Genomic DNA, 9,043 nt, shown 5'->3' on the forward strand with positions numbered 1-9,043 from the left:
GTGTGTGTGCGTGTGTGTGTTTCAGGCAAGGCGATGAGGAAGTGGGTGGAGTCCATCACCAAGATCATCCAGAGGAAGAAGCAGGTGCAGGTGAGCGGTCCAAGTCACAGCATCACCTTCCAGAACTCTCCTCCTCCCATCGAGTGGCACATCTGCAAGCCAGGAAACGTGGACCAGTTTGACCTCATGACCCTTCACCCCATCGAGATCGCCCGGCAGCTCACCCTGCTGGAGTCTGATTTCTACAGGTAAGACCGCCCCCTTTCCGGCCGGGCGCAGCGAGACCGCTGACGAGTGTCCCTCAGGTCGGTGCAGCCGTCGGAGCTGGTGGGCAGCGTGTGGACCAAAGAGGACAAGGAGATCCACTCTCCCAACCTGCTGAGGATGATCCGACACACCACCAACCTCACCTTGTGGTTTGAAAAGTGAGACCGCCGCCTGCTCCTCGCCTCCACCTGCTCCGCCCCTTCCCACCTCTTCTCGGCGTGTGCACAGGTGCATCGTGGAGACGGAGAACCTGGAGGAACGTGTGGCGGTCGTGTCTCGCATCATCGAGATCCTTCAGGTCTTCCAGGAACTCAACAACTTCAACGGCGTTCTGGAGGTGGTCAGCGCCATGAACTCCTCCCCCGTCTACCGGCTAGACCACACTTTCGAGGTCCCCGGCGGCGCCGCCCGCATCCTCCGGTAATTCAAATACACACTTGGTTCCATTCCCTGTCTTCCTTTTCCAGCAAATTCCGAGTCGGCAGAGGAAAATTCTGGAGGAGGCTCACGAGCTGAGTGAAGACCACTACAAGAAGTACTTGGCCAAACTGCGCTCCATCAACCCTCCATGTGTCCCCTTCTTTGGTACGACGTCACGCCCTACCTGTGTGGGTCAGAGGTGGGCTAACAGGTGTGTGTGTGTGTGTGTGTGGGCAGGCATCTACCTGACCAACATCCTGAAGACGGAGGAAGGAAACCCCGACTTCCTGCACAGACACGGCAAGGAGCTGATCAACTTCAGCAAGAGAAGGAAAGTGGCTGAGATCACAGGAGAGATCCAGCAGTACCAGAACCAGCCCTACTGCCTCAGAGTGGAGAATGACGTCAGGGTGAGTCCTGCTCAACTCACTTCCTGTTGCCCTGCCACTCACCAGCTGCTTGTGTGGCGCAGAAGTTCTTCGAGAACCTCAACCCCATGGAGGACATGTGCGAGAAGGACTTTGCCGACCGTCTCTTCAACAACTCCTTGCTCATCGAGCCTCGCAACGCCCGCTCGCTGCCGCGCTTTGTGAGTACTTTCTGTTTGGCCACGCTCTCAACGGCTCGCAGCTGCTGATGTGGCGCCCCCCCGCAGGCCAAGAGGTACACGTGCCCTCTCAAGTCGCCGGGCATCCGGCCCACCTCGGCGAGGCCCGGCACCATGCGCCACCCGACGCCGCTGCAGAACGAGCCCAGGAAGATCAGCTACAGCCGCATCCCCGACAGCGAGGTGGACGGCGGCGCTGTCTCCGCCCCCAACTCCCCCTGCACGCCACTGACTCCGCCCCCAGCCTCGGCAGCCTCGAGCTCCACCGACGTGGGCAGCGTGTTTGACTCGCCGCAGGGGCCCAGCAGCCCCTTCCACTCCAGTAAGCCCCGCCCGCTGACACATGCTTGGTTACTCCACTTCCTGTTTGACGTCTCCAGAGGGGAATCTCAGCTTCTCCTCTTCCTCTTCCTCACGCTCTTCTCTCTTCACCCTGCAGCTTGCGACGCCATCTTTGGCCCGGTCTCACTGCCTCACGGCCCACGTTAGTATACCCGCCTCCTCCTGGTTTCTATAGTAACCCTCATCTCCATGGCAACAGGCAGGGAGGGCTGTGTGTGTGTGTGTGTGTTCAGGTTGGACCCGGCTGGTGCTGACGCTGCTTTGTTTCATGGCACTTCCTGTTGGGGTCCATAGCGGTTCCCCCCGCGTTCTTTGATCCGGTCCCGCCTCCTCTAACCCTCTTCTGTCCTACAGGGTCGTCCTCGGTCTCGTCCATGGTGAGTTTCAGCCGCATTCCCGAGGACCTTCCCGTCCCTCCGCCGGTTCCCCCGCGAAGGCGACCAGAGTCCGCTCCGGCCGAGTCGTCGCCGTCCAAGGTTGTGGTGGTTCCTTTGGTTCCGCTGAGGTGCGGCAGGTGTGCTCAGTCCACCTTGTCTTGTGTGTCCTCCCCAGATGATGTCGCAGTTGGACAGCCCCCCCGCCGTGCCGCCTCGTCAGCCCACCTGTAAGCTCCTCCCCCCTCGGTACTCGTCCCTGTCGTCCTCGTCGCCGCCCGACAGCCCCCCCTTGCTGCCTCCCCGGGAACCCCTCAACTCGCCCCTGCACCTCCTCCCTCCCCCACAGGGCCGCCCCCGCGGCGAGCTGCCACCTCAGGCCTTCTTCCCTTCCACCTCCGCTCCCGCAGCGTGCTCTTCACCGCCGCTTTCCGTCAGCCCCTCCCCCGCCTCCACGAAGATGCCCCTCCCCTCTCCGCCCCTCCCTCTGGATGGGCCCCCTGTGCCCCCTCGCCACAGCGTCCCCAAGCTTCCCCCCAAGACCTACAAGAGGGAGTCTCTGAGCCACGCCCCCCTGCTGGACAGCCCCCCTGCGTTGTGAGGGGGCGGGGCTTGACAAGCTAACACTACAGCCGCTCGGGTCGGGCCTTCCGACGCGGACTACGTGCTCTTATTTTGAAGCCTGGAGGTACAGGAAGCAGCAGAAGGGAATAAAGGTGCCTTGAACCAAGCCACCCTCTGATTGGTCGCTTCAAGCAGGACTATTTCACTAGAGACTTTCACAATTAAAGGTTGTGTTGCCATTGAAAGAGGGGTCACATGCTTGCAAAGTACTTTTATTTTGTCAAGAACAGGAAGTGTCCAGCTGCTGCAGCAGTTTTTGGATGCGGTCCAGGATGATCTCGTTGGCGCCGCTGCAGTCGTCGTGTCCGTACGGAGCGGCGATGGTCAGCGCCCCCGCAACCTTAAGCTCCTCCCCCTCCTCCTCCACAGGGATGCGGTTTTTCTCCAACCAGCGCCGCACCCTGCAGCGCCGCCGCACACGCTCCTGGGGCTCCATGGCGCCCGGCCCAGGAGGCGGGAAGAGCGAGTGCAGCCGCTGGGCGGTGCCTGGGTCTGCTTCCTGGAGGACCTCCACCTGCTGCACCGCCTGGCCCATCACCACCTGCACGCTGGCCCCGCCCACCGCATGCAGCTGCACCAGGACCAGGCTGGGATGTCACACAGGTCAAAGGTCAGGGGTGACTGGACGCCTCCCAAAGAATATCATATAGATCTTAAACATATAGATCATGTTATATAGATCTTAAACATATACAAACCCCGTTTCCATGAGTTGGGAAATTGTGTTAGATGTAAATATAAACGGAATACAATGATTTGCAAATCCTTTTCAAGCCATATTCAGTTGAATATGCTACAAAGACAACATATTTGATGTTCAAACTCATAAACTTTATTTTTTTTTTGCAAATAATAATTAACTTAGAATTTCATGGCTGCAACACGTGCCAAAGTAGTTGGGAAAGGGCATGTTCACCACTGTGTTACATGGCCTTTCCTTTTAACAACACTCAGTAAAGGTTTGGGAACTGAGGAGACACATTTTTGAAGCTTCTCAGGTGGAATTCTTTCCCATTCTTGCTTGATGTACAGCTTAAGTTGTTCAACAGTCCGGGGGTCTCCGTTGTGCTATTTTAGGCTTCATAATGCGCCACACATTTTCAATGGGAGACAGGTCTGGACTACAGGCAGGCCAGTCTAGTACCCGCACTCTTTTACTATGAAGCCACGTTGATGTAACACGTGGCTTGGCATTGTCTTGCTGAAATAAGCAGGGGCGTCCATGGTAACGCTGCTTGGATGGCAACATATGTTGCTCCAAAACCTGTATGTACCTTTCAGCATTAATGGTGCCTTCACAGATGTGTAAGTTACCCATGTCTTGGGCACTAATACACCCCCATACCATCACACATGCTGCCTTTTACACTTTGCGCCTATAACAATCCGGATGGTTCTTTCCCTCTTTGGTCCGGAGGACACGACGTCCACAGTTTCCAAAAACAATTTGAAATGTGGACTCGTCAGACCACAGAACACTTTTCCACTTTGCATCAGTCCATCTTAGATGAGCTCAGGCCCAGCGAAGCCGACGGCGTTTCTGGGTGTTGTTGATAAACGGTTTTTGCCTTGCATAGTAGAGTTTAAACTTGCACTTACAGATGTAGCGACCAACTGTAATTACTGACAGTGGGTTTCTGAAGCGTTCCTGAGCCCATGTGGTGATATCCTTTACACACTGATGTCGCTTGTTGATGCAGTACAGCCTGAGGGATCGAAGGTCACGGGCTTAGCTGCTTACGTGCAGTGATTTCTCCAGATTCTCTGAACCTTTTGATGATATTACGGACCGTAGATGGTGAAATCTCTAAATTCCTTGCAATAGCTGGTTGAGAAAGGTTTTTCTTAAACTGTTCAACAATTTGCTCACGCATTTGTTGACAAAGTGGTGACCCTCGCCCCATCCTTGTTTGTGAATGACTGAGCATTTCATGGAATCTACTTTTATACCCAATCATGGCACCCACCTGTTCCCAATTAGCCTGTTCACCTGTGGGATGTTCCAAATAAGTGTTTGATGAGCATCCCTCAACTTTATCAGTATTTTTTGCCACCTTTCCCAACTTCTTTGTCACGTGTTGCTGGCATCAAATTCTAAAGTTAATGATTATTTGCAAAAAAAAAAAGTTTATGAGTTTGAACATCAAATATGTTGTCTTTGTAGCATATTCAACTGAATATGGCTTGAAAAGGATTTGCAAATCATTGTATTCCGTTTATATTTACATCTAACAGCATTTCCCAACTCATATGGAAACGGGGTTTGTAGATCTCGGCATATAGATCTTAAACATATAGATCATGTTGTGTAGATTAAACATATAGATCCTGTCATGTAGATCTTAGACATATAGATCATGTCATGCAGATCTTAGACATAGATCATGTTGTGTAGATCTTAAACATATAGATGGTGTCATGTAGATCTTAAGACTTATAGATCCTGTCATGTAGATCTTAAGACTTATAGATCCTGTCATGTAGATCTTAGACATAGATCATTTTGTGTATATCTTAAATGTATAGATTGTGTCATGTAGATCAGTGTTTTTCAACCTTTTTTGAGCCGAGGCTCATTTTTTCATAGAAAAACTCCCGAGGCACACCACCAGCAGAAAACATAAAACAATGAAACTCAGCAGCTGATATTGACAGTAAAAAGTTGTTGCAATTGTTGGATATGACTTTAATGCATAACCAACCATGCATCACTATAGCTCTTGTCTCAAATTAGGTGTACTGTCACATCACACCCTGACTTATTTGGACTTTTTTTGCTGTTTTCCTGTGTGTAGTGTTTTACTTGTCTGGCGCTCCTATCTTGGTGATTGTCATGTCATGTACGGCTGTACTTTGTGGACACCGTCTGCTCCACGCGCTGTGTAAGTTTTTGCTGTCATCCAGCATTCTGTTTTGGTTTACTTTGCAGCCAGTTCAGTTTTGTTTTGCATAGCCTTCCCTAAGCTTCAATGCATTTTCTTTATTTTTAGTTTAAGCATTAGATAACCTTTTTACCTTCCCCCAGCCTCTCGCTGTCATCTGCATGTTTTGATCAGGACAAACCATGTTCCTGACGTCTACAAAGCAATTAGCTACCTGCTGCCACCTACTGATATGGAAGAGTATTACACACTACTGATATGGAAGAGTATTACACACTACTGATATGGAAGAGTATTACACACTACTGATATGGAAGAGTATTACACACTACTGAGAGTATTACAGGGTTACTCTGCCGAGCTCTTGGCAGCACAGACTATAATTACTGGTTTGCAAAGAATATTGTTCACCCAATTAGGTGAAATAACATAATTTCCCACAGCACACCAAACAATATCTCACGGTACACTAGTGTGCCGCGGCACAGTGGTTGAAAAACACTGGTTTAAAGATCTTAAACATAGATCGTATCATATAGATCTTAGACATAGATGATGTCATGTGTGTTCAGTAGCATTGCTTAATTGTGTACTTCCCCAGCGCGGTGGAAGTGTGACGTCACTGCATGTTTACCTGGCAGTCACGGGGTCTACAGTCAGCAGCCAGCCGCCAAACACCTCGTCTTTTCCCGCCGTCACCTTCACCTCTTTGTTGACGTAACGCGTCCACCGCAGCGGACCTAGGTGAGACCAGTCACACGGCATGACGATACAAAGATACGCTGCAGCAGTTACTGCACGAGCCGCTAACGGTCCGGCTGGGAACACAGACACGTTTAGTGGTTCCGTGAGGCAAACATTTTCAAAAGTTGACTTTAGAAGACTTCACCCATGTGTTATGTTGAACTAATGAAAGTAGTAGTACGCAAGGGTCACGTGCTTGCTCCATCCAATCAATGATCATTGTCCCAAACACTTGGCTTTGTCCTCTTGACGTCACTTCCGGCATCATCAGACACGCCATGCTCATAAGTCAACAGACTATAATTATATATATATACATGTATAAATTCATATATAATGTACCGACTGTTAGTCTATTATGTAGTAATTATAAAATATATATTTCACCAACATCATTGTTTGCATTTCAACATGACTTTTTAGAAAAGTGTTTCTGCTTTCATCGTGCGGTGCATGTGGGTCATTACACCTAAATACATCTTGTATTGTAACATTGCAAGTGACACAATCCCACCTTGGCTTCCGTTTTAGTACAACGAACTCTTACGTCACTTCCCCATCCTTGTCCCGGAAGTCCCGCCCCTGCAGCCTAAGCCATTGGCGAGAAGGCCGTAGTCAGCCGCTACGTGACATTCATTCAGTATTCATGAAAAAAGAAGACAACAAATGCAGTGATCGATCTTTGGCACTTATAATCCCTCATTATAGTCTGGTTTGTATTCCCTCCCCGCCCAGGTAGTGACCATGCAGTCATTGGTCACATATGACATGACATGAGCATGCGCATCATCGCTAAACGTTTCCTCCACAGAGGATCCAATTGAGCTCCCTGGTGTAGGACTAATTATATATATATATATATATATATATATATATATATATATATATATATATATATATATATATATATATATATATATATATATATATATATATATATATACACACACAGGTAAAAGCCAGTAAATTAGAATATTTTGAAAAAGTTGATTTATTTCAGTAATTGCATTCAAAAGGTGTAACTTGTACATTATATTTATTCATTGCACACAGACTGATGCATTCAAATGTTTATTTCATTTAATTTTGATGATTTGAAGTGGCAACAAATGAAAATCCAAAATTCCGTGTGTCACAAAATTAGAATATTACTTAAGGCTAATACAAAAAAGGGATTTTTAGAAATGTTGGCCAACTGAAAAGTATGAAAATGAAAAATATGAGCATGTACAATACTCAATACTTGGTTGGAGCTCCTTTTGCCTCAATTACTGCGTTAATGCGGCGTGGCATGGAGTCGATGAGTTTCTGGCACTGCTCAGGTGTTATGAGAGCCCAGGTTGCTCTGATAGTGGCCTTCAACTCTTCTGCGTTTTTGGGTCTGGCATTCTGCATCTTCCTTTTCACAATACCCCACAGATTTTCTATGGGGCTAAGGTCAGGGGAGTTGGTGGGCCAATTTAGAACAGAAATCCCATGGTCCGTAAACCAGGCATGGGTAGATTTTGCGCTGTGTGCAGGCGCCAAGTCCTGTTGGAACTTGAAATCTCCATCTCCATAGAGCAGGTCAGCAGCAGGAAGCATGAAGTGCTCTAAAACTTGCTGGTAGACGGCTGCGTTGACCCTGGATCTCAGGAAACAGAGTGGACCGACACCAGCAGATGACATGGGACCCCAAACCATCACTGATGGTGGAAACTTTACACTAGACTTCAGGCAACGTGGATCCTGTGCCTCTCCTGTCTTCCTCCAGACACTGGGACCTCGATTTCCAAAGGAAATGCAAAATTTGCATGGTTGGGTGATGGTTTTTGATACATATAGACATATATATATATATATATATATGCATATATATATATATATATATATATATATATATATATATATATATATATATAAGTTCTTCTTGACACTCTTTACATCTACAACCATCTTTGTATAAGAAGGAATGTCCCTGATCTGATACCATCAAAACAAGTATCAGATTATATCCACTTCTTTACTTGTGTGTGATATCAAATGTGATACAAGCAGTCCTGTAGTTTGTTTACTTGTGTGTGTTATCATGTGTGATACAAGCAGTCTTTCAGTGTGTTTACTTGTGTGTGATATCATGTGTGATACAAGCAGTCTTTCAGTGTGTTTACTTGTGTGTGATATCATGTGTGATACAAGCAGTCTTTCAGTGTGTTTACTTGTGTGTGATATCATGTGTGATACAAGCAGTCTTTCAGTGTGTTTACTTGTGTGTGATATTTCTGGGGCTGAGGTTGCTGAGGTAGTTAAAAAGCTCCTCGGTGGCAAGGCCCCGGGGGTGGATGAGATCCACCCGGAGTCCCTTAAGGCTCTGGATGCTGTGGGGCTGTCTTGGTTGACAAGACTCTGCAACATCGCGTGGACATCGGGGGCGGTACCTCTGGATTGGCAGACCAGGGTGGTGGTTCCTCTCTTTAAGAAGGTGTGCTGCAACTATCGTGGGATCACACTCCTCAGACTTCCCAGTAAGGTCTATTCAGGTGTACTGGAGAGGAGGCTACGCCGGATAGTCGGACCTCGGATTCAGGAGGAACAGTGTGGTTTTCGTCCTGGTCGTGGAACTGTGGACCAGCTCTATACTCTCGGCAGGGTCCTTGAGGGTGCATGGGAGTTTGCCCAACCAGTCTACGTGTGCTTTGTGGACTTGGAGAAGGCATTCGACCGTGTCCCTCGGGAAGTCCTGTGGGGAGTGCTCAGAGAGTATGGGGTATCGGACTGTCTGATTGTGGCAGTCCGCTCCCTGT

At 48.6% G+C, this 9,043-nt stretch overlaps 2 protein-coding genes across 7 annotated transcripts in view; one reads left to right on the top strand and one right to left on the bottom strand.

The window, feature by feature from the left end:
* LOC133624420 (son of sevenless homolog 1-like) overlaps positions 1-2,819 on the top strand; it is a 31,455-nt gene extending 28,636 nt beyond the window's left edge. For 3 of the 5 annotated variants that reach the window (XM_061987949.1, XM_061987950.1, XM_061987952.1), the window contains 9 exons: positions 26-248; positions 306-425; positions 496-658; positions 735-852; positions 925-1,097; positions 1,160-1,276; positions 1,343-1,778; positions 1,991-2,112; positions 2,189-2,819. In XM_061987949.1, the coding sequence (XP_061843933.1) occupies positions 26-248; positions 306-425; positions 496-658; positions 735-852; positions 925-1,097; positions 1,160-1,276; positions 1,343-1,778; positions 1,991-2,112; positions 2,189-2,611 (1,895 nt within the window). In that variant the 3' untranslated portion in view covers positions 2,612-2,819. The remainder of the gene's footprint in view (positions 1-25; positions 249-305; positions 426-495; positions 659-734; positions 853-924; positions 1,098-1,159; positions 1,277-1,342; positions 1,779-1,990; positions 2,113-2,188) is intronic. The other 2 variants (XM_061987955.1, XM_061987956.1) reach the window with 2 other exon arrangements.
* Positions 2,820-2,830: 11 nt separating this feature from the next.
* On the bottom strand, positions 2,831-6,424 carry gemin6 (gem (nuclear organelle) associated protein 6). Of its 2 annotated transcripts, XM_061987972.1 has the most exons (3): positions 6,406-6,424; positions 6,151-6,256; positions 2,831-3,221 (listed from the first exon to the last, which is right to left on the bottom strand). In XM_061987972.1, exons 1-3 carry the CDS (start codon positions 6,407-6,409, stop codon positions 2,855-2,857), a joined length of 477 nt encoding a protein of 158 aa, XP_061843956.1. In that variant the 5' UTR covers positions 6,410-6,424; the 3' UTR covers positions 2,831-2,854. The 2 variants fall into 2 exon arrangements, with proteins under 2 accessions (XP_061843956.1, XP_061843955.1); XM_061987971.1 differs by lacking the exon at positions 6,406-6,424 and having other exon boundaries at positions 6,151-6,398.
* Positions 6,425-9,043: the final 2,619 nt, after the last annotated feature.

Source organism: Nerophis lumbriciformis, linkage group LG27 (assembly GCF_033978685.3).
Source record: "Nerophis lumbriciformis linkage group LG27, RoL_Nlum_v2.1, whole genome shotgun sequence".
Taxonomy (NCBI): Eukaryota; Metazoa; Chordata; class Actinopteri; order Syngnathiformes; family Syngnathidae; genus Nerophis; species Nerophis lumbriciformis.

Excerpts from the sequence above, each read along its gene's own strand:
- gemin6 (XM_061987971.1), bottom strand. The coding sequence starts at position 6,281 with ATGCCGTGTGACTGGTCTCACCTAGGTCCGCTGCGGTGGACGCGTTAC. Across the intron at positions 3,222-6,150 it reads GTAGACCCCGTGACTGCCAG|CCTGGTCCTGGTGCAGCTGC; the intron begins GTAAACATGCAG and ends GTGACATCCCAG.